Source organism: Macaca fascicularis, chromosome 1 (assembly GCF_037993035.2).
Source record: "Macaca fascicularis isolate 582-1 chromosome 1, T2T-MFA8v1.1".
NCBI classification, from domain to species: domain Eukaryota; kingdom Metazoa; phylum Chordata; class Mammalia; order Primates; family Cercopithecidae; genus Macaca; species Macaca fascicularis.
The window spans coordinates 149,593,872-149,619,081 of record NC_088375.1 but is presented as its reverse complement, the minus strand read 5'-3'; the positions used below and the strand labels follow the sequence as shown (position 1 = coordinate 149,619,081).

Genomic DNA, 25,210 nt, shown 5'->3' with positions numbered 1-25,210 from the left:
CAATCTGTAAAACCCATCCTGACTATTACATAAGAGAGAAATAAGCTCCTATCTTCTCTGAGCCATTGCATTTGGGGTCTCTGCCCGGGTTTATAACCAACTCCCCAGGTGACTCAATCAGTTGCATCAAGACTAGGGAAACATAAGTTTGAGCAAGATGAGTTTGAACACTATTAGTTTTTTAATTTGACTTTTATTTTGTGGGACAGTTGATTTTTAGGCTAAGTTAGTCTTAAAATGGATAAGCTTGTAGCACATCAATGGGAAAGTAAGAAAATGGGAGCATTCTCACCTTGAATGGACGGAGGAAACAAACGCAAGCATGTACACCATAGTGCCTTGACCTCACTTTCCCCTACAGCCCCACTCATTTTTGTTAAAGATTCGAGCATTTCTTGTAAGATTTTTTTTTTTTTTTAAACTCTTACCTTAGTTACGTTGGTTGTGTATGAATTTTGGTGTGTGTAAGAATTCACAGGCCCCGCCGAAGAGTCTGAACTCAGTAGGTCTAACATGGTACATTTTTACCAGCCACCCATTGATTCTGATGCAATGGTTTGTGGATCACACTTTGAAAAACTCTGCCTAAGAGACCTTCTGACTAGATTTAAGAAAATTACCATTATCAATTTCAAGTCTACTTGATACACAGTTTGGAAAAAACAATTCATTCTGAAAATTCTCATATTTTGGAAAAATATATTACCATTAATGCAAATCTGACACTAACAATAGCATGATTAGGAAAAAAAATTACCTTAGCTTGGATTTCCATTTTTAGAATTGATCCAATGATTGTTAATATGTCACTAATAATAATCATAATGTACCATCCATTGACAAATTCCATTTGATCAGAAACAGAAACTTCCTTCTTATAATGGAGGAGGAAAAAATTGACAAACTCCTTTAGGGAAAAGAGGGGAGGCACAGTGAATGTCTCTGTCAGTGAAAATGTCAGTAGCATTCCTAGAAAGCAACATTCCCTACCTGCTGAAGCTGAAGTCCTCTAATCACAGATCTAAGGCAGAGGATTAACGAAACCAAGCAAGTCAGAATAACAAAGGCATCAAAGATCATCATGTAATGAGTGTTCTTCTGCACTGAAAGCAAAGAGGATTACATAATGCTTATGTGGTGGGACATTAATAAGGTGACATCTTCTTTTTAGAATCATTTAAATAATTCAAGCATTCTTTCTGGTAAGACAACAAAGAAGCCCTGATAAATGTTCTTCCAATTAGTATTTAAAGAAGGGTAAAAGTCCTTCTTTTAAAAAATTACCACAACTGGGGCCGGGCGCGGTGGCTCACGCCTGTAATCCTAGCACTTTGGGAGGCCGAGGTGGGAGGATCACAAGGTCAGGAGATCAAGACCATCCTGGCTAACAAAGTGAAACCCCGTCTCTACTAACAATACAAAAAAATTAGTCGGGCGTGGTGGCAGGCGCCTGTAGTCCCAGCTACTTGAGAGGCTGAGGCAGGAGAATGGCGTGAACCCGGGAGGCAGAGCTTGCAATGAGCCAAGAACGTGCCACTGCACTCCAGTCTGGGCGACAGAGTAAGACTCTGTCTCAAAAAAAAAAAAAATCACCACACAATTAAAGATCATTCCAGGATCTTTAATTATAAGCCTGTGGTCTTTTGTTCTTGATACAATTACTTCCCTGCATTTTTTTTTTTTTTCCTGAGATCGGGTTTCACTCTGTTGCCCAGGCTGGAATGCAGTAGCACAATCAAGCTCACTGCAGCCTCAGCCTCCCAGGTGAGGGCAATCCTCCCACCTCAGCCTCCCTCATAGCTGGAACTATAGGTATGTGCCACCATACTGGGCTAATTTTTAAGTTTTTTTGTAGAGACAAGGTTTCACTTTGTTGCCATGGCTGGTCATGAACTCCTGGTCTCAAGTGATCCTCTTACCTCAGCCACCCAAGTGCTGAGATTACAGACATGAGCCACCATGCCCAGGCGCACCTCCCTGCATATTCTATTCTATTCATACTTATCTAGGTATAAAACATTTATTATGCATTCACTATGTGCCAGACATTTTTCTAGATGTTAGGATACAGTGGTGAACAAGATAGACAAGGTCCTTGATCTTCTGGAACTTCTATTCTACTACAAAGAAGTAAACAAATACATAATGAAATACTTTCAAATAGACGTAAGTAATAGAAAGAAGATAAATCACAATAGCTTACATGTATTGAGCACATTTCTTGCCAAACATAGCTCTAAACACTTTATATGTGTTAACCTGTTTGATCTTCACAGCAACTCCAATGAGATAAGCATGATTATCCCCACTTTGCAGGTGAGAAACCTGAAGCACAGAGAGGTCACATGATTTCCCCACAGTTGCAGGGCTAGTCAGTGGAAGAGTTGGGGGAAAATCTGTGCAGTTTGTTTCCAGTGTCCATCACTTTATGTCAGTGGTTCTTAGCATTTTTTGGGAGCTTGTTAGAGATGCACATTCTCAGGTCCTACTCCAGACCCACTGAATCAGAAACTGGGTTTCTGCAAGCCCTCCAGGTGATGCTAAAGTTTGAGAATTACTGCTCTATATGAGGGAGGTTAGTGTGGGGCAATGTGGAAGCAGAGAGGTTGATTTATATTGCGTAGTAAAGGAAGGCCTCACTGAGGGAGCAGGGGGTTTTAGCTGAAACCTGAGTGGTAAGAAAGAGCCACCCTTATAGAGATTTTGGAGAATCGAAAGTGTGAAGTCCTGGCCAGCATGCGTGGAGCCAATGGAGAGAGGTGGGTAGAGGTGTCAGCCATTGTACACACTCTGCCACAGAGCTTGTCTCTATTTAACAAGTTAGACTGCTCTCTGCTGACAACAAAAGAAAGTACTTAAGACTAGTTCTGTGATGAAGCATCCCATTAGTATCTGCCAAGGAGCATAATTACTACATAAATGTCTAAATTGATTTTAGAGAAACTTAAAAATTAAGAAACAAACATTTGAGAGAATGCCTAGGTACCAGACACTTGTGTATGCTCTCATTTTCCTTATTCTGGTGTTTGTAGAGAAGCGTTACGAAGTATACAGATGACAAAACAGGCTTGTGTTTCAAATGTGACTCAAGAGCCTCATATATTTGAAGTCACCTATTAGTGAAAAAAATACTATGATGGCAACATTTCATTTTATGTACTGTATCTCATTATTACGTCTGAACTTGGCAAATCAATTAGTAAGAAACTTTAGAACTGTGATTATCCAAGTATAGCCTGAATAAGGCCCATTTATACATTTCTAGACCCCAGACCTACTGGCTTGCATACAGCTGGGGAAACTGCATCATAGCAGGTACCCAGGATGATTCTTCTGCTGATTAGAATCTGAGAACTCCTCATCTAGTGACCATTAAGTCCAGTACAATGTACCATTGTGTTACTTATGAGGGACTAGAAAATTAGATAAATTCTTTTCAGGCAATTTCTCCAGTTCAGCTCCAAAATTCTTGACAGTATTTGGTCTATACCTGAATTCTTGTCCATATTTCTAAGAATAGATCCTTTCCTCTTTTAGTATACTTTTTTTTTTTTTTTTTGAGATGGAGTCTTGCTCTGTCACCCAGGCTGGAGTGCAGTGGCCGGATCTCAGCTCACTGCAAGCTCTGCCTCCCGGGTTCAGGCCATTCTCCTGCCTCAGCCTCCCGAGTAGCTGGGACTACAGGCGCCAGCCACCTCGCCTGGCTACTTTTTTTGTATTTTTTCTTTTTAGTAGAGACGGGGTTTCACCATGTTAGCCAGGATGTTCTTGATCTCCCGACCTCATGATCCGCCCGTCTCGGCCTCCCAAAGTGCTGGGATTACAGGCTTGAGCCACCGTGCCTGGCCTAGTATACTTTTAAATGGACTGAAGACAATCGTAATATGTGGGATGCTTCAGGGTCACATCCTACCTGACTTGCCCCTGGCTTCTGAGCCTTAGTTTCTTCATCTGTAAAAATAAGGATTCTGCCTATCTTAAGGGCATTTTAAAATATTAAAATGAAGAAAATTAAGGTGTAAGTAGGTATACAGCATGCACTCAGTAAGTGTTGGTCTGGGAAGGTGTATGTAGGGTTTTGGTGGCATGGGACTGTGAGTACATTCTTGGTCAGGAGTGGGCAAGTGAGGGCACAAGGAGAGGAAGGCCATTTCAGTTATTAATGACTCACATATTGCCTGAAACATCAGTAGAGGTTTAGGGACTTGAAAATGGTCTAATCTTCTATTTGCTGTTCTACATATCCAGAGGGTGGTGTTTTAATAACCATTTTCCATTATTTAATAACCATTCTGAAAACTAGTAATGCTCATCACTTACTTGATCCAGATACATGCCAGTCTTTACATTCTCTGATGGAAATGTCATTATCTAAACTTATTTTAATTCTTCCACTATGGGCCTTGTTGTCAAATGTTATCTGTGAAGACAGGAAAACAGTCAAAAACATACTTAAAGTTTTTGAAACCAAGAAACATCTACACGTTATTTAGGAAACAATTCTTTCAAGGGGACAGGAGACCCAGATTCTCATCTCCAATCTGTTGCTAACTCCGTTCAACCATGGGAAGTTCCTTTCATTTCTCTGTGAAATGAGAAGGATGAACTAGATCTTCTACAGAGACTCTGTAGTCTCTAAAACGTTATATGTCTAGGACAGCATTTCCACTCCAAAGAACTTATATAACAAGGGCACTTCCTCTTGCTCTCCACTCTAAGTACCTCTAGATACCTTCTTCATATGAGCAAGAGCTGGTACAACTGTGCTTTCTCCCAAATTCCAGCAGGACCTCAGCTGGGGGTAGATTTTCAGTGCTGCTATAATTTTTTCTAATACAAGGGCTCATTATTTCGCTTTGAGACATTTCAAGTGGAGCTTTTTTGATTTTTATTCTGGGTCTAGATTTCTTAGTCACGTTGGCACCACACGTATTATAAACGGTTTGGTGACAGGGAGTCAGCAGTCACATCTTGCTTCAAGAATAACCACTTCAGGACACCAGGGGCCAAGGAGGACAAAGCTAGGCCAGAACACCTTCCATAGTTCTACTGTCCTCCTTATGCAAGGACAGGGAAGGCAAGGCAAGAAAATCATTCCGTTTCATTTCTGCCTCTTCTCTTTCTCTCAAGTCCTGAAGAAAAAAAGTTCTTTGAAAACTCTGTCATTTAAATAAATTGTACTGAAGCTTCTCCATATGGGGTAATCAGAAACACTTCAAATACAAGATTTCAAATGACTTTTAAAAGTTCAATCACTGTATTTCTCCTCACGAGGGATTGTAAACTTCTTTCTTTGACAAGCAACTGAGGGCATAGTCAGTGTCTGCCCATATCCCTAATGGCTGCAAGACCCAGCCTATGGCCTCATGCAAGGAGGACGCTCAGTGTTATTTGATTGAGTCAGAAATCCTTGCCACGGAGAAGCCATGCTTTTCCTACACAAAGGGCCTCTGGCTTGTACAAATAATAGGTGCTCACTAAATATCTATTGAGTAAAAAACTGGGGCTTAATGTCAATCACATCTCAGTAAGCTGAATCCCAAACAAAGAAGAAAAATAATGGATGGGATTAGAAAAGATTAGATAGCACAGAAGGAAAAATAGTGAGTTTGAAAATACAGCAACAGAAACTATCAAAAATGAAACACACTGAAAAAAACTGAAACATAAAACAAACAGATCGTTAGTGAGCTATAGGACAACTCCAAGTAATCATATACAGATGTATTTGTCTCTGAATCTCTGAAAAGGTGGGGGCGAGTGACAAAAATATTTCAAGAAATAATGCTGAATATAAAATATAATGACAACTATAAACCTACAGATCCAAGATGCTCAGTGAAACCTAAACACAGGAAACATTAAGAAAACAACACCAAAGCATTTCACAATCAAATTGTTTAAAATCAGAGATAAAGGAAAAATTTAAAAGCCAACAGATGGGAAAAAATATCCCATAGAGAAGAACAAGGATAAAGATGACAGCAGATTTCTCATCAGAAACAATGCAAGCTAGAAGAACAACATCTTTAAAGTGCTGAAGAAAAAAACAGTCAACCTAGATAGAATTCTATAGCCAGGGGCACTACCTTTAGCAAAGGAAGGCTTGGAATAGAATAATGATTACCAGAGGCTAGAAAGGGCACTGGGGAGGCGTGAGGGATAAATAAGGGTTAGTTAATGGGTACAAAGACACAGTGAGGGCCAGGCGTGGTGGCTTATGCCTGTAATTCCAGCACTTTGGGAGGCCGAGGCAGGTGGATCACGAGGTCAAGAGATCGAGACCATCCTGGCCAACATGGTGAAACCCCGTCCCTACTAAAAATACAAAAACTAGCTGGGTGTGGTGGTGCATGCCTGTAGTCTCAGGTATTTGGGAGGCTGAGGCAGGAGAATCGCTTGAACCTGGGAGGCAGAGGTTACAGTGAGCCGAGATCACGCCACTGCACTCCAGCCTGGCAACAGAGTGAGAATCCATCTCAAAAAAAAAAAAAAAAAAAGATACAGTGAGATAGAAGAAATAAGATCTAGTGTTTAGTAGCACAATATGGCAACTATAGTTAATAATTTATTTTATATTTCAATATAAATAAAGGAGTAGATTTGGAATATTCCCAACATAAAGAAGTGATAAATATTTGAGGTGGTGAATGTTGTCCCAATTACCCTTATTTCATCATTACACACTGAATGCTTGCATCAAAATATCACCTGTACCCCATAAATACGTATTCGTAAAAGTTTTATTTAAAAGATGCTAATAAGAACTTTAAAAAGGAAGGCAAAATACTTTTTTAAACATACAAAAGCTGAAAGTGCAGACCTGCACTGTAAGAAATGTTACAGGAAGCCCTTCAGGCAGAAGGAAGATAATACCAGATGCAAACTGGGAGCTACACAGAATGAAGCACACTGGAAATGGTAGCTACATGGACAAATATAAAGATGTTTTTATTATAATTTAAATCACTTTTTAATTGACTGTTTAAAGAAAAAATAATAACATATATTGTGGGTTTATAACACATGTAGAAATACATTATATGGCCACAATAGCACAAGGGCCAAGATGGGAGAAATGGAAGTCCATTGTCATAAGGTTCTTACACTGTATGCAGTGGTATAACTTGAAGGTAGACTGTAATAAGTTAAAGGTGTATACTACAAACCCCAAACATGGAAACATCCATGGTGAGGAAACTAAGTAACAAGAACCCTTGGCAGTAACCTTTAGCTGACAGCCAGCCATAGACTGCTGAGAGCCAACCACACAGAACCTAAAAACACCTATTCCTTTTGTGTTTGAAAATCTATACGAGGCACTGTTCATGGTACTGGAAATAATACAGTGAAAACAAGGTGTCTGCTCTCCCAGAACTTATACAGAGGTGCAGGAGACATAATTAACAAGTAAACTTATTATTATAGCAAAATAGAGCTAGATGTATCAATGTTTCCCTTATGCACATTCAAGTGAAAACATCCTATATTTTTTTATCACAGCATAATCCAAGGATATGAAACATAATCAGATAAAACAATTTTTCTCCAGATTGGAACCAAATTCAGCCTGGCCCACACTTACAGTCAGAGTAAAGTCATAACAGTCAGGGAGTTCTTGATGACGAACTGTCTGCAGATTAATGGCTTTCAGTTTAAACTGAAGCTCCACTGTTAGGAGTCTAGAAAACAGAGGCAATTTTAGTTCTGTGGCAATATATACATACAAACATAAGTTACACTCCTATCTGCTCCCCTCACCTGTGGAAGTCCAGTGTTAAGTTCAGTTTATTTTCTGCTGGTGTCCCAGTGTGGAAACGTTCATCTGGCTCTACAAAGAAACACTCTGCCATAGAAAGGAACAAAAACATGATACAGTACTTAAAATAATAAATAAGACTGCATTTCGAAAGGCTTACATTTAAGACCAGTTATTCAGATTCTATTATTTTTCTGAATTAAAATTTTAAAAGCTAAATAAACATTGATAACACATGACTCATTTGTTTTTAAGACCTACATGGCTACAACATTTCTGGAGTGGATGGAGGCTAGACAAAGATCTGAACTCTATATTGTTAATGTTATATAAATGCTGTCTTCATTTTTAAGCCTAAACTTTGAGTCCCTCCCCATTTTTGTTTCCTAAGCATAGAATTTGAAGCACTTGCAGTAATTACAGTAATATTTTCTAAGCAGTTTGAAGGATCTATTTTTAAAACATTATGTGCTAACAAGGTTCCTTTAATACACACCCCCCCCACACACACCAAAAAGGGAAGACAGCATTTTAGAAAGTTTTCACTAGTCGGTACTATTATCAGTATTACCTCTCGAAAAAAAGAATCCTAGTGGCTGTTGTTAAAAGTATTTGAATACTTATTTTTTAACTCAATGACCTAAGCTAATATTTTAGGTATAATTGCAAATAGAACTTTGCTAAGAAGAATAAGCCATGCTATTCCATGTTCTGATTCTCATTCCTCCCCTTCAATCTGCCCCAAAAGATGCATGATAGTGAAGCGGTATTGGGGCAAGAGTTATACATCAAGAGTTTGCAAGCATAATGTTTTACAAGCATAATATCTATCTATTAATACTTCACTGGCATGTCCTGCACAAGAGATGGTGTAATACGGTAGCTAAGAGCACAAACAGCCTGGGCCAAATTTCAGCACTGCCTCTTCTAGCTCGATCTTGGGTAGACCATTTAACTCTCTGAGCCATACTTTAGCCTTCTATAAAAGGGGATAATAATAATCCTTGACTTGCTGGGTTTTCTTGAGGATTCTTGAGTTACAGTAAAGGGCTCAGAACAGTACATGACACATAATAACTCCTATATCATTCTTACTATGTCCTAATAGCACAGACCAAATCAATGTTTTCAAAGATGAAATTACTAATTTTAAATATAAATTGAGGCATTAAAAATTGAAGTTCTACGTTATAGAAGAACATCACCAGTTTCAATTTCTGGATCGATGTCAAAGGTATCATTTCCAGGGTAGATGTGTCCTCGCTTGTAGAAGTGCTGACAGATTGCCATAGCAGACTGCTCGATACCTTTGTTCTCATAAGCATGATTCCCAACGGAGACATTGTATAGCTGCAAGTACTTCAACCAAAACGAGAAACAGAAAATGGGAATGCCAGCCAGGGCAGAAGTGAAGCCATAACTCCTCTCCCTCCCCACCTCTGATACTGGCAGGTTCCCACCTCCCCCTTGAGATAGAGACATTCACCTTGACAAACAGGGTAAGTGACTTGCTGCTGTGCACTAGGAAGGCAAAGGGCTATCACAAATTAGAGTTAGTCTAGATTCAAGCCTCATTTCTGTGACAAACTTTCTGACCTTCTAGTTCCTTATCTGCAAAATTAAAGTCTGAAGCCACTTAATCTTTGCGTTTCTTTCCTCCCTTAAAGAATTATGTTTAGGAACTGACTCTGACATTCAATGTAAATACATATTTTATTTATCTTTAAATTATATCCTGTAAGGTCACAGTTCTACTTTAACACTGTAGTATAAGAAGTGGGGTACAATTATTATAGGCTAGCCAGCAGAACTTTTTTTTAAGAAAGTATTGGTTTAACCTTTATCTTTGCAAGATTATAATTTAATCACCTTTATAGCAATATTGCCTATCCTAGCAGGTCCTCTACATTTAAAAAAAATTACTTTTACAAGTAAGAATCTTATGGTGCCTTGGAATAACTGTCATCTTAAATTCTTAATGGATATCTGCAGACATGTTTCCAAAACGAAGTGTTTTTGGAGCAATATGGTACAATTGGTCATTCTGTCATTCTTGAAATTAACAACTTTGTGTGATCGACACATCGAAAATAATTCTGCTAAAAGATATGTGTGAAGCATACTATAACAAATGAAGACAATAATTTCTAATATGGGATAGATTTTGAGTTGGACCTTGTCAAGGTCACTAATGAGCAGCATATTACCAAATCTGATGCCTAGTTCTCAGTCCTCCTATAACTTAATATCTCCATAGTATCTGATGCAGTTGAATGCTCCTCCTACATGGAATACTTTCTTTACTTGACTTCTGGGACACTGATTGTTTGTTCTTGGTCTCCGTTGCTGAATCCTCCCACTGCTGACCTCTATATTTTGGCGTATCTTTGGATTCAGGCCATGACCTCTATCCACATTCTCTCCACAACTGACTTCAATCAGTCCCATGTTTCAAATACCACTTCTATGCTGACAGCTTCCAAATTTGCATCTCCAGCTCTGACTTTTCCACTGAATACCACACATGGATGGCAATCTGCCTACACGATGCCTATGATGTCTAAGAGGAATCTCTAGTAAATGTGCACACAGAAACACCTCCTTCTTCCACAGTAATTCCCTTCTCAATAAATTATTCTGTAAGTCAGTCAGTTGTTCAGGCCAAAACTTAGGAAAGATCCTTTTGTCAATTCCTCTTATACTGTACTTCCAGTCCATCTGAAAGTCATACATGACTTTCAAATTATCTCCGCACAAGAATCACTTAAAAATCTGAGCCTCCTCACCACAAATAGGACTATCTCTCATCACCTTCACTGATACGGCCTTAGTCCAAACCACCATCCTCTCTCCCCTGGACAAATTAAGCCTCTGCCTCTCCAATCTTCCCTCTCACCTTAGTCTAGTCTCCATCTAGAACTCATAGGATTGCTATAAGGAATGAATGAATTCATGCATGTACAGCCCTTAGAACAGTGATATCCAAAATACACCTGCTCAAGACTCTTGTTTTTGCTATTCTTCCTATCTGAAAGGTTCTTCCTTGAGATAGACACAGGCTGCACGCCCTCTCTTTAGTCTGCTGTCTGTTTACATGTCACCTTGTCGAAGAGACCTTCTCCAACCACCTCCAGCTATTCACTTTGCTGGCTTTATTTTATATTTCACAATACTTATTACAAACTGACAGAAGATGCTCTTACATAGTTATTTATTGCCTGGCTCTTCCAATGAGAATATTACCTCCTTGACTTTATTTGTTCACTGCAGTACCCCTGCACACAAAAAAAGTGCCTGATACATAATAGATACTATTTTTTGTTTGTTTTTGTTTTTGAGAGGGAGTCTCACTCTGTCACCGAGGCTGGAGTGCAGTGGCATAATCTCAGCTCACTGCAATCTCTGCCTCCCAGGTTCGACCGATTCTCCTGCCTCAACCTCCTGAGTAGCTGGGGTTACAGGTGCGTGCTACCACGCCCGGCTAATTTTTTTGTACTTTTTAGTAGAGACAGGGTTTTACCGTGTTAGTCAGGATGGTCTCGATTTCCTGGCCTCGTGATCTACCCACCTCGACCTCCCAAAGTGCTGGGATTACAGACGTGAGCCACTGTGCCCAGCCAATAGATACTATCTAATAAATATTTGAGTGAATACATGTTAGATTTTGCTTATGTATGTTATCATTGTCTCTCCCCTGTCAAAAGCCCTTCCATGGCTTCCTGTCTCTCAGAATAAAATTCAGAGCTCCTTTACATGTCCTGAGAGACCTGGCCCCCAGCTCCTCTGGCCCTAACTCTGCCCCCTCATACTTGCCTCCCTTGCATTTTCTCAAACATACCAAACGCTTTCCAGCTTCAGGGCCTTTGCTGTTGCCACACGTTCAGCTTGAAATATTCTCCCCAAGATTTCAAGTCTTCAGAAAGGCCTTTTCTGACCACTCTGAGACTACTGTTATTGCCTTATGCTGGTTTATTTTTCTTCATAGCACTCATCATTACCCTAAACCAAAAGATTTTAGTTAAACTTGTTTAAAATCTATCTCCCCCATTAGAATGCAAGTTCCACAGGACAGGGAATTTATCAATCCACTGCTCTAACACCAGCCCTGCAGGCACACAGTAGGTGCTCAAATATTTGTCAAGTGAATGGTGAGGTGAAAAATTACAATAATGCGATGGAGCTCTTCATTACTAGAGCTAATCTGTGCACAGTGAGTTGGTAAACAGGATAAGATAGATGATTATGGCACCAAGCTTTCTGTTAGCATTAGGATTGGGAAAGTGAGCCAGAATCTACAGTAATAGAAGCAAGCTTCCTAAGCTAGTAAACAACATCACGTTTGGCATATGGGGTAAAGTAGAATAATGCTAGAGATACTCAGTTTTGAGATTTTTGTTTTCCATTTAAGGTACCCAGTAGACCAGTGTGCCTAGAACATATGATGTGTAATGGGAGGTAAATCGGGAAAGGCAAGCAGGGGTCACGAAGCGCAGTCATAGCTGCGATGGGGCCCTACAACGCTCCCAGAGTCCAGGTGTAATTGTGGGGCAGTCCCCACAGGAATCCCCTAAATGGCTGAAACTCCTGACCACAGAATCTTATGTCTTAAACCTTTCAAGGTCTTGAACTGTGAAAGGTCTGAGGCCCATGGCTGCAGGTACCTGTTAACATTATACCTATATACACCACAGTTACATTATATAATATATACATTAACTACATATGCTATAGCCAGACTTCCTTGAGCTCTTCATATGGCTCTTTGTGTAGGTCTGAGTATCTGGCAAGAACTGGGTAATCCAGGGAAGCAGCAGGGCTGTGTCCAGCTAGAGGGCAGCTCTAGAGCCCAAGACAGAGGGTTATGGGACAGAAATGTAGTATGAGATGATGGTTGGAACTAACGATGGTGAGACAGCACAGAGCAGCCAAGTGCCTGAGGTCTTGGTGGAGCTTTAACTAGACTGGGCATCCGTCCCTCCTGGTCTCTGCAGTTCTGCCTTGAGAGAAGAAGTTTTCAGTCAGATCCATGGGTCCCAGGTCAGCCTTTGGGGGATAATATAAAAACACGTTCAATGTCCTTAGCTAAATGCTGTGGCACCAAAAGCAAGAGGTGGTAGGGCAGGGGGGTAGGAAAGAAAGGAAGCCATCCAGAAACAGGAAGTTATAAACTATGTTTGAGCTGCAAGAATAAACGATTCCAGGAAGACCCTGAGGCCTTTCAACCTAAGCCAGAAGACCAGAAAGGAGAAACAGCCTAGGGAGTGGGTGGGAGGAGACTGTGATGGGCAGTTCTGAAGTGCTTGTGGGGTAGTTGTCTGGCAGTGTGGGCAACTACTTGGGAGTCCCTTCATCATAGTGATGGCTGAGGCTGGGTAGTGGAGGTCGTTTCTGCAGGAAAAGGACCAAGCTTTGAGGACTGCTCAAATTTAAGAGGCAGATGAAAGAAAAAGAACCAATAAAGCTGACCCCAAAATTATTGAAGAAATAAGAGGAAAGCCAGGAGACAGCCTAAAAAGAAAATAAGTAGGTCTCTCACATTCAAATATAGAAGCGTATATAATAAACAGCAGTGCTGTTATAATCACAGTATTGGATCAGAATGAGCCCTGGAGATTATCCAGTAGGATGACATCTTGGGAATAAACCCTTGGGGATAGCTAATAGTTATGGATATGCTTCTAAGAATTGAGATGCCACTGCCCTATTTGTCAGTTCCTCTCAGTAACAATCACCTCAACTATTAAGGAAACTCTTTCTTTACAGAAAACAAAGATCCTTCCCGTTTTAAAAATAATTTATATTTTGGCCAGGTGCGGTGGCTCATGCCTGTAATCCCTGCACTTTGGGAGGCCAAGGCGGGCAGATCACTTGAGATCAGGAGTTCGAGACCAGCCCGGCCAACATGGTGAAACCTTGCCTCTACTAAAAATACAAAAAAAATTAGCTAGGCATGGTGATGGGAGCCTGTAATCCCAGCTACTCATGAGGCTGAGGTGGGAGAATCGCTTGAGCCCAGGAGGCAGAGGTTGCAGTGAGCCGAGATTGCGCCACTGCACTCCAGCCTGGGTGACAGAGTGAGACCCTGTCTCAAAAATTAAAAATAAAATAAAAAATAGAAAATATTCACATTTTTTTCTATTCATTTCTCAGAAGCATGAATGAGAACTGTACTCACACTCAAAACCCTACTTATTCATAAAAATGTTGATCAAGACACTTTTTATCTTCAGTTAAAAGTACATACTGCTGCTTAGAAAAACAGTAAGTCACCTTACAAAACAGTAGGGAATCAATAGTAGGGAGTCATACATGGAATGTATGTGTCCCTCCAAAGTTCTTATGTTGGAAATTAAACCCCAATATGATAGTCTTAAGAGGTAAAGTATTTAGGAGGCCAACAATGATGAATAGGACTACTGGCCTTATAAAAGGCTGGGAGAAATTAGCCAGGCCCTTTTGTCCTTCTGCGTTCCACCATGTAAGAACACAGCAAGAAGGTGCAAGCCCTTACCAGACACCAAACCTGCCAGCAGCTTGATCTTGGACTTCTCCGGCTCCAGAATTATTAGGCAGAAATTTCTGTTGTTTGTCTGTTATCTAGTCTCAGGTATTTTGTTGTAGCAGAAGGAACAGACCAAGACAACTAGACTAAAGCAGGTACATGCATTTCCAGAAGGAATGTGGAAATCTGAAAAGCAGAATGGCCTAAGTGCCAAATACTACATTTTGAAGACTGAGTCTAGGTTTACAAATAAAGGTTAAGATGATTTATAAGGAATTTAATGTACTTTGGGAGGCTGAGGTGGGAGGATCACTTGAGGCCAGGAGTTTGAGCAACCTGGGCAACATAGGGAGACCCTGTCTCTACAAAAAAAAAAAAAAAAATTTTTTTTTTTAATTAGCTAGATATAGTGGTGCATGCCTGTGGCCTCAAGCTGCTTGAGAGGCTAAGGTGGGAAGATCACTTGTGCCCAGGAGGTTGAATCTGCAGAGAGCTGTGACTGCACCACTGCACTGCAGCCTGGGTGACAGAGTGAGATCCTGTCTCAATAAAAAAAATTTAATGAACTGTTTACCTCTTGCCTCTATCCTGCTCCCCGCCACCCCCTCCAAAAACACCAAACTACCAGTTTAGATCAGACTAGCTTTAGAGAAACTTAATATACTTAAAATTCTAAAAACTGAGTATCTCCATCATTATGCCTTTTCCCCCCTATAAGTTGTAGGACATAGGCCGGGCGCGGTGGCTCAAGCCTGTAATCCCAGCACTTTGGGAGGCCGAGACGGGCGGATCACGAGGTCGGGAGATCGAGACCATCCTGGCTAACACGGTGAAACCCCGTCTCTACTAAAAATACAAAAAACTAGCCGGGCGCGGTGGCGGGCGCCTGTAGTCCCAGCTACTCGGGAGGCTGAGGCAGGAGAATGGCGTGAACCCGGGAGGCGGAGCTTGCAGTGAGCTGAGATCCGGCCACTGCACTCCAGCCTGGGCGGCAGAGCGAGACTCCGTCTCAAAAAAAAAAAAAAAAAAAAAAGTTGTAGGACATAGTTCTGTTTAACAGTTTATGTAACTTATTTCTATTACTTTAGATTTCTGGCTCATTTTCCCAACCCCAGTGCTAACAGAAAGACTTCATGCTATAAATATGTATTTTATCCTAGCAGTTTACATCTTACTGTGCATAGATTGTCTCTAGAAAATGAATAGCCATGATTACACTATAATAATTTTCTGAAGAATTGTAATAATTTTGAAATGTGTTCTGCAAACTAACCCAGTCTGGGAATGCTGACTTCAAGGATGCTTTCAATGACACCTAAAAATTTAAAAATTTGGGGTCTTGAAAAGTATTATTTATGGCAAAAATATATATTACAAACTCAGAATAAAGTACAGTATTCATCTACATGATAAACAAGCTTGTTTTTTGTTTGGCAGTTAGTCAATGTCACAATAAAATCATTGTCATGTATGACATAAAGGCCTTACTTACTTTCAAGTGAATTTTTAGGTCTTGGTTGCTGTACAAACTCTGAAAAGTTAATATTCTCATTATTTGTTAAGGAGCCCTGAAAGTATACTTTCAGCTCTGAGGACTTAATGACTACTTACACCCAGGGTCATAGTTACTAATTTTAATCTTTGAGACTCCCATGCCAAGCCCTAACTCTGATTCTTTTAATTAAATCTTTAAAGTTTCTGCCTTTCTGTTACTAAACAAAAGCTTTTCTCAACTTCTGGTTTTATAAAAATTTGTTGACAGTATTTTTTAAAAATTAAAAATAATTTTGTATGTGTCATTTCTAAGCAGAAATGTTCACCCTTCTCCACTTGAATGTCAGTTTCTATTACATACATTGCCACCATTTTTCCAGTCTGTTCTTTTTCCCAAGTAAATAAGGCACACACTTGATTTACCTGGTTCACTGCGAAGATTATCTGATCATACACGTCACTTTGTGTGTACACTGCATATGTGTCATCCATTCGGTCCATATATCCTTTTAGGAAAAGGTGTTTGAATGCTATAGTATTCTCTTCCTTGAAAGCTACCACCATCTGGTTACTTAGCCCAAATAAGACCAGCTTAAAAGAAAAAAAAGAAAAGGTAAGAGGGTGGCAAATATGGGCAGAAAAAGCAGAGCAGAAGGTACAGGGGCTTGAACAACAAATAGAAGAGTTTAAAATGAATTCTCTGGGACATCAAGAAGGTTTTGCAGCAGGTGGATAATAATTTAAGAAAGTACAAGTCCTATGACCACACTATATTCCTAGGTCTAATCACCAAAACCATGATAGTAAGACCAAAAATAGAAAATACCTTTTCAACTCATGTTTAAAGTATATTAACATAATGTGTCCTTAATAGTCATGCAGGATTGACCTAAGTGTTTTAAATGAAACTCAGTTGTTCACACACACAAAAAGTTTCACTGCACTGTTGACATGTTAACCTAAGGCCTTTCAATTATACCTAAAAGCTTACAATATAGCCGGGCGCAGTGGCTCATACCTGTAATCCAAACACTGGGAGGCAGAGGCAGGTGGATTACTTGAGGTCAGGAGTTCAAGACCAGCCTGACCAACATGGTGAAACCCCATCTCTACTACAAATAAAAACAGTTAGCCGGGCATGGTGGCACATGCCTGTAATCCCAGCTACTCAGGAGGCTGAGGCAGAAGAATCGCTTGAACCCGGAAGGCAGAGGTTGCTATGAGCTGAGATTGCGCCATTGCACTCCAGCCTAGGCAGCAAGAGTGAAACTACGTGTCAAAAAAAAAAAAAAGCTTACCATACTCTAAGTCTCTCTTTCGTCTTCTCTTCCCTCTCACCCAAACCTCTATCTCTCTCTCTCTCTTACACACTTCCACACACAGGCACACACATGCACACACACCCCCCACATGCTATACATGCTGTAAATTGAGAAACTACACTCTTACTTAAATCCCAGAGTGAGGCAGAGTATATTTTATATGGAAGGCAGGAACAGTGTTGACCACCTATGTGCCATACACTATTCCGGGAACTTTCCTCATACTAATCCTGCCTTATATTCCTAATACACCAATTTTAGAGGTGAGGCCTAGAGAAGTTACATAATTTTTTCAAGTCACATAACTAGCCAGTTGATACAGTCAAAATTGAAACCCATGTCTGACAGACTAAATCTAGGTTCTATCCACCCTGTCATGCTACACAAAGTAATTCAGGGTTTCATCAGAAAAAAACAGAGCAGACAATCTTTTCCCCTCTCCCTTCCACATATGATATATGGTCTGCACCCCACACATATCATCACTCTGCACCTAACTCTCATTTCTGCAGAGCTTCTTTAATTATCCTCAATAAGACTATATCTTGATATTCTGGGGATTTTGCATCTGTTGAAGCTGATGACCAAACAGCCCCAAAGAATGCTCAAAGATATTCTTACCAGTCATTCAAATACAATTATGGCAAAAATACAAATACAATTATGGCAAAAATATATATTACAAACTCAGAAAAAATACAGTATTCACCTATATGAAAAACAAGCTTGTTTTTTGTTTGGCAGTTAGTCAATGTCACAGTAAAATCATTGTCATGTATGACATAAAGGCCTTACTTTCAAGTGAATTTTTAGGTCTTGGTTGCTGCACAAACTCTGAAAAGTTAATATTCTCATTATTTGTTAAGGAGCCCTGAAAGTATACTTTCAGCTCTGAGGACTTAATGACTACTTACACCCAGGGTCATAGTTATTAATTTTAATCTTTCATCATAGTGATGGCTGAGGCTGGGTAATGGAGCCACCACACCTGACTCTCATGTGTCAGCAGTGAGCTAGCGACTGAGGATACAATGAGAAGACATTGGTCCCTGCCCTCAAAGGTTTAGTGGCAGACAGGAATAACAATGGCTGAGAGAAAACTGCTGTCATTCAGAGTAAGCCAGGCAGTGGGAAAAGAGAAATAGGATGTCCACCATTGTAAACATCTTTCTTTTGCTGCTGCAGACACAAAATCTCAAATTTAACCGAAGGACCACCTCCTTTTCCCTGAGAGAATCTGTCACCATTTGCTCACCTCATTTGCCCAATTACAAAGCTGTCTTTATCTACTATTTGTTTGATTGCTCTGATATAAATTAAGGAAACATCACAATTAAGAAACCCTCAGTTCCTTTTAAAAACTTACCTAAACCTTTTACATGCTTATTACTAGCAGCTTTAGTATCTTAAACCATTGGCCAGTTTTCCTTTGATCACCCTAGTAAACATAGGAAGGTTAGATGAGCTCCCTAAGAATTAAAAATTAAGAATTAAGAATTACGAACATAAATCTTAGAGAAAATCTTAGACAAAATAAATCTTAGAGAAAATAAATCTGAGTTTGAATATCAGTTCTACTCTTCTAGTTTCCTGACTATGACAGGGTCCTTTTCCTTACCAAGCCCCTCATCGTTCTCCTCTGTGAAATCAGGATACCACTACCTACCCTCCAACTTGTTTTAAGAATTGAGTATGGGCCGGGCACAGTGGCTCACCCTGTAATCCCAGCACTTTGGGAGGCCTAGGTGAATGGATCACCTGAGGTCAGGAGTTCAAGAGCAGCCTGGCCAACATGGTGAAACCCCGTCTCTACTAAAAATACAAAAGTTAGCCAGGCGTGGTGGCATGTGCCTGTAATCCCAGCTATTCAAGAGGTTGAGGCAGGAGAATCGCTTGAACCCAGGAGGCAGAGGTTGCAGTGAGCTGAGATGGTGCCACTGTACTCTAGCCTGGGCCACACAGTGGGACTCCATCTCAGAAAAAAAAGAATTGAACATGATGACACCTATAAAATATTTAGCCTGGTACACAGCAAACACTCAAGTGGTACCTATTATTATTCTAAGTAGAAAATATTCATGTTCAATTGTTACAGGCTTTTCCCTTTTATAAGAAACAATAGACATAAACTTTTCACTATTGTGTTGTGACACACCATATTATCACTCAGAAGTTAAGAATTTCAATTTCAACTTGCCAAATATTTGGCTGAGGATTGAACATCCATTTTCAGTGTGTATAATAGAGAGAATGCCTGCCTTCAAAGTCTTGACATTGCCACTGACGAGCCATGTGATTTTTTTTTTTTTTTTTTTTTTTTTTTGAGACAGGGTCTCACTCTGTCAGCCAGGCTGGAGCACAGTGGTGTGATCACTACACCTGGCTAATTTTTGTATTTTTTGTAGAAACGGGTTTTCACCACGTTACCCAGGCTGGTCTGGAACTCCTTAGCTTAAGCAATCCACCCACCTCAGCATCCCACAGTGCTGCAATTATAGGCATGAGCCACCCTGCCTGGCCAAGCCATGTGACTTTAAAAGAGCTCTATGAATGTCAGCTTCCTCTTCTGTAAAATGAGCCAGTAGGAGTGTTAGAATTAAATGAAATAATGTACTGGAACAGGGTAGTCACCAAATGTTTGTTTCCCTTGATACAACATCTAGCATTAGAAACAAGCAAGAATTCTACCAACTTCATATGATTGTAGAAATTGCTTTGGTTCCCTAACAATCATAAGCATTTGTTCTCAATAAGCAGTTAAAATTAGTAATGTCCTGTTTTTTTAATCTCTCCTTCAATACCAATTGTTTATTTAATTAAGCATTTTTCACCAACTTAGGAAGAGTAAGTAATAATAAAAATAAACCTATCACATCGATTTTTCTCATTAAAATCTGCTTTTATTTTGCCCTTTGCTTTTAGCAAGAGATAATTACTCTCACCAACGGGAAAACATATTTTCGTAAGAGTAAATCACAACCAGTATATATTAAGAATCACAAAATATGGTTCCTCCTTCCCCCATAAAAATATTAAAAGAAGCCAAGGAAATAAGATTTAAAAGCTCCCTTTGAACTAAAAAGAGGTCCTGTGTTTCTCTAGCTCCTGCCACTCCTCTTCTCTTAGTTAACTTCACATTCTTCCATTGCACGGGTCTCATGATCACAGGGTTGTGAGAACCTAAGAATTTGCCTGTAGCAAGAGCCCTTTAAGTTTCTGAAGAGAGAAATTCCCAGGAAACTAACTAGGAAGGAAAAGAAAGTCCTAATATTGGACAACACTAGTTTCCATGGCTTATTTAGAAACCAGCTGAACCTCTTCATTGGAAGCCAAATATTAGTTTTCCTTTGCTGAAAACTAATTAGATTATGTGACTAAAATTATAACCAAGGGAAAGATGAGAAGAAAAAAACTAAGAAAAAAGAAGCCAAACTCTTTCACAAATGTTGAAGACAGAAGGGTCTAAGATTGTATGTTTTCTTATCTGTTACTGTTCTACATTATGCATGTAGTTAAAAGTTATATATATTAAAAAAACAAAAACACTGTCCATAGTTCTCTTTGTTATTAAAAGAGGCTTTCACCAAACCCATGATCTGAGATACTTACCTGGATAGTCACCATTGCAATTTTTAGAATTTGTATGGCAAGTTTCCATGGTTTTCTACCTCGAGCCCAGAACTTCTCACAGGGATTCATGAAAAAAAATTTGAGTTTTCGCCTCATCTGGTCTTCTAATAGAAGCTCCTCAGATGGAGATGTATGCTGGTTAAAATTGCAGCGATTTTCCTCTTCATGAGAGCTGCAGCTACTTATAACTACCTCAGGATTTGCCATCTCTAGAGGAAAAAAAAAACAACAACCAACATTTCCATTTAGTGAGTAAAGACACAAGTCCATATTCTTTGATACTGCAGGAAGAAGCCCAAATAGAAGTTCTGGTTTCAAATAAGCACCACTGCTCTAAACTGCATTTTAGATGTTTACAGAATCAGTTCTAATGTAAGACATCACTTTTTTATTTGTTTTAATTACAAAGTGAATTTTCACATAGTTCAAAGTTACCAAATTCAAGGGCTGCTCCCAACAGTAAAAGATTATATGTACATATATATAGGATATATATGTTTTCTGCCTCACTCAGTATAGTTAGAGCAGGATCAGAGACCTGAGGACCACGGGGAAGGACTTCAGAGGGTATGTGGGCCTTGAAGTTATATGAAAACTTTCATATATGTGGCTGTGGACACTTTTTCCTGGGAAGTAACTAAAACTTTCACAGATTATCAAAAAATGTTTAAAACCACTGAGTTAAAGACAGCAGGGTGTAGTGTAAAGAACCAAGATTCAGTTTGGTTTCTAATCCTGGTTCTATAACTTGACATTTGTGCAATCTCAAGGAAATCATTTAGCCCTTCTGAGCCTCAGTTTCCTCTCCAGCAAAATGGGAATAACAACACCTACCCTTCTACGATTGTAGCCAGAATTAAATAGTTATGACTGTAGTGACCATTATATAAAACAGCAAAGCCTTTGCATAGGGTCTAGCGCTAAGCAGACTCACCTGCCTAACACCCACAGCAGACAGAGCGGCTTCCTAGAAAGGTTCTTTAAGGGGCAGTATGTGCCTCAGGAAACATAACTGTTGTACAAAGGGGAAAGTAGGCCCTCAATGTAAGCCTAATTCCCAGTCTGTGGCATCACTTGTAAGGACTTTTTAATTGAAGGCCTTATATTTATAGCATATTTTCAAAGTACTTCATATCTATTTGGGGAGGCCGGTGCGTTTGAAAAGGGCTGGGTTGGGCTGGTTTTATTGTCTTCAGAATCAGCTTTTTCAAAGTGACGGAGAAGTCACTCTAGAGACTGGGATGGATCTTGGATTTTCCCTCAGACTAAGACTGATATTATACTATGGAAACCTGTTCAAAGTAAAATACCCCAAACCATGAGTAGGGTTCTTCCATACAGAAAAGAAAGGCAGGCTTTATTTGACATTTTAATAATAACTTGTACTCAGCAATGAAGGAGGAAAATTGCAACCTGCATTCATACAATTTCTTACAAGTCACTGGTTAGATACCATGCTGCTTTCCAAGTCTAGAACCCCACTTTTGATTCCAATTCAAGCATTCTTAGCAAGCCCAACATCTCCGAACAATAGATACTGGCTATAAAGAATAGCCATGAGGAAGGTTTTTAAACTCTCGATTAATGAAGAGATTAATAAGGATACTGCTGGATGAATAAACCATAAAACATATTTACTGTATGGCATATGCAGTACCTTCAAAATGAAATAATTATGATATAACTCATTAAAGTGTGGCTTGTGTGTGTGTGTTAAAATGCCCGTCAAAGCATAAATGCAGTAATTCTTAGGTAAAGGCATAAAGGAAAGAAAATTATTAATAAATTAGGATTTTCACTCAACAGTTTTACTTCCTTCAAAAAGGCAGGTTTTTTTGGGTTTTTTTAATACTTTAAGTTCTAGGGTACATGTGCACAACGTGCAGGTTTTTTACATATGTATACATGTGCCATGTTAGTGTGCTGCACCCATTAACTCGTCATTTACATTAGGTATATTTCCTAATGCTATCCCTCCCCGCTCCCCACAATAGGTCCCGGTGTGTGATGTTCCCCTTCCTGTGTCCAAGTGATCTCATTGTTCAATTTCCACCTATGAGTGAGAACATGCAGTGTTTGGTTTTCTGTTCTTGCAATAGTTTGCTGAGAATGATGGTTTCCAGCTGCATCCCTGTCCCTACAAAGGGCATGAACTCATCCTTTTTTATGGCTGCATAGAATTTCATGGTGTATATGTGCCACATTTTCTTAATCCAGTCTGTCACTGATGGACATTTGGGCTGATTCCAAGTCTTTGCTATTGTGAATAGTGCTGCAATAAACGTATGTGTGCATGTGTCTTTATAGCAGCATGACTTACAATCTTTTGGGTATATCCCCAGTAATGGGATGGCTGGGTCAAATGGTATTTCTAGTTCTAGATCCTTGAGGAATCGCCACACTGTTTTCCACAATGGTTGAACTAGTTTACAGTCCCACCAACAGTGTAAAAGTGTCCCTATTTCTCCACATCCTCTCCAGCACCTGTTGTGTCCTGACTTTTTAATGATTGCCATTCTAACTGGTGTGAGATGGTATCTCATTGTGGTTTTGATTTGCATTTCTCTGATGGCGAGTAATGATAAGCATTTTTTTGTGAAGGCAGGATATTTTAACCAGCATTTAAGGAGACTTTATCTATAGGACTTAAAACACAGATGATTTCATGTTCACCAAAGCTCGCATATGAACACCAACATAATGATGAAGCTGTTAATAATCAAGCATGTTGGTGAATTGTATATTGACACTAAGCCCTTTCCACTTTGATACAGGGAAAATTAAATTTTAAACAAACTAGCCACACACCATGTAACAGTAACCCACAGGAACAAAGAGAAAACAAGCCAACCAGCATCTATTCAGCACATCACAAGGAGTTGTCCCGGAAGACATTTCATTCACCAGGACCGGCTGCTGACCTTGGAAACGGTAGCTTTACCCAGTCTGAAAAGCACTTCCGAGGGTGCACTTTTAAAAACTGCAAACTGTCGGAAACCCCAGCAGCTGAAGGAGATATTCGCAGCCAGCCACCTTTGACATTCACCCGGAGCACCGGCACGGGAGGCAAGGTGGGCGAAGGGCCCCAGCAGGAGAGGCTACCCGACGAAGGGGCCATCCGGAGAGGCCACCGAAGTATGTATCAGGCATGCTCTTAGAAGGAGCAAACGGACACACACAGGTTACCTATTCCTGGCGGTCAGAGGCTTGATTGGAGTAAGCTGTAGAAAATTGGAGAAAGCCCGGGACTGTATAAATAGGAAAGGCCTCGCAGTTGGCGACAAAGTTACGCAACCTCGTTTTTTCAGAAGCGCTTTCCCACTTCATCAGACACAAAACTTTGGTCTCACCAGTCTTTCTCTTTTTTTCTTTTTTTAAACAAACAAACAAGGGTTGACACTTATGTCGGGTAATCTGTGCGAGAAAGAGCCGGAGGGTTGCAGCGATGTCCCAGAGCGGTCGCTGCCATCCCCGGGCACTGCCCTTGAGTTCAGACGGCCGCAGTCCGGCTGGCGGCTGCTTTCAGCCAGCGCAGCGACCCGGGCTTGAGCCCCCACTTCCAGCCGCCCCCACCTCTAACAGGGGGACAGTCCGCCTTGAGAGGGGCCGGCCGAGCCGCCTCAAGGCCATCTGGAGTCCCGGCCGGTATCAAAGCCTTCCAGCGCAGGGGCTCCGGGCAGAGGTGGCTTCCAGCCTTCTGAGCCCTGGCCACAGGTGGGCGGCGGCCTGGAGGGGGACTGAAGAGCAGAGCACCCCCACCCGCCCAGCCCCGGGCAGGCCTGGCAGGCACGCACCTCCACTGACCTGCGGGCGGTGTGGGGGCGGCGCGGAACAGCTGCATCTCGCGCCCAGCTCCAGCCCGCCTGCCCTCCATGGCGCCGACTGCCCGGCCCGACCCGGCCCTCCCGCGGCGTCCCCGACGGCTTGCTGCCTCCCGGCCTCCCGGGCCCCTCCCTGTGCGCTGCGGGCGCCGTTCCTGCGACACTCGACGCCCCAGGGCAGCGCCCGGCGGGCTCACCTGGGGGACAGCGGGGAGCGGCCGCAGCTCCGGTGTCCGCGGCAAGAGCGTAGGGAGAGTCAGCGAGCGGCTCCAGCAACCTCGAGTCCCGCTCCGCCCAGGGTCAGAAGGGAGGAGAGCGCCCCGTCCGCCGCCCGGGCATCCTCCCGCCCCCGCCGCTTTAACTCGTGACCCTACTCCCGGCTCCGGTTCCCGCCGCGCCCTGTCGCGGGGGCCGCCTTTCAAGAGCACAGGTGGGACGCAGTAGGCCGTCCGGAGGAAGCCGGCGTTGTGCCCGTTCTCTGCCACCCCCACCCTATCACTCCCTTGATTTTCTCCCTGAGCAACCCGTTCCGCCCTGCTCAGGTTTGCCCGCTTTGCTCAGGAGCTGCCGGGGGGGGGCCACCCGCTCCCGGCCGAGGCCCCTCAGGTGGTTGCCCGGCTCCGCAGGTGCGGGATCTATAGCTCCTAGCGCCGGTGAGTATGAGGCACCGCTGCAGCCTCCC

At 41.3% G+C, this 25,210-nt stretch overlaps 2 protein-coding genes across 16 annotated transcripts in view; one reads left to right on the top strand and one right to left on the bottom strand.

Moving 5' to 3' along the window:
* MCOLN3 (mucolipin TRP cation channel 3) overlaps positions 1 to 24,824 on the bottom strand; it is a 31,919-nt gene extending 7,095 nt beyond the window's left edge. For 2 of the 13 annotated variants that reach the window (XM_065519400.2, XM_065519423.2), the window contains exons 1-9: positions 24,512 to 24,824; positions 20,687 to 20,916; positions 16,170 to 16,346; positions 8,965 to 9,118; positions 7,762 to 7,846; positions 7,586 to 7,682; positions 4,321 to 4,420; positions 991 to 1,103; positions 758 to 907 (exon numbers count right to left, since the gene is read on the bottom strand). In XM_065519400.2, coding sequence (XP_065375472.1) covers positions 758 to 907; positions 991 to 1,103; positions 4,321 to 4,420; positions 7,586 to 7,682; positions 7,762 to 7,846; positions 8,965 to 9,118; positions 16,170 to 16,346; positions 20,687 to 20,916; positions 24,512 to 24,581 — 1,176 coding nt within the window. In that variant the 5' untranslated portion in view covers positions 24,582 to 24,824. Of the gene's footprint in view, positions 1 to 757; positions 908 to 990; positions 1,104 to 4,320; positions 4,421 to 7,585; positions 7,683 to 7,761; positions 7,847 to 8,964; positions 9,119 to 11,597; positions 11,759 to 16,169; positions 16,347 to 20,686; positions 20,917 to 23,628; positions 23,929 to 24,511 lie in introns of those variants that run through there. The other 11 variants (XM_045368078.3, XM_074002814.1, XM_065519419.2 and 8 more) reach the window with 8 other exon arrangements.
* DNAI3 (dynein axonemal intermediate chain 3) overlaps positions 1 to 25,210 on the top strand; it is a 142,496-nt gene that overhangs the window by 28,295 nt on the left and 88,991 nt on the right. The gene's annotated exons all lie outside the window — the stretch shown is intronic.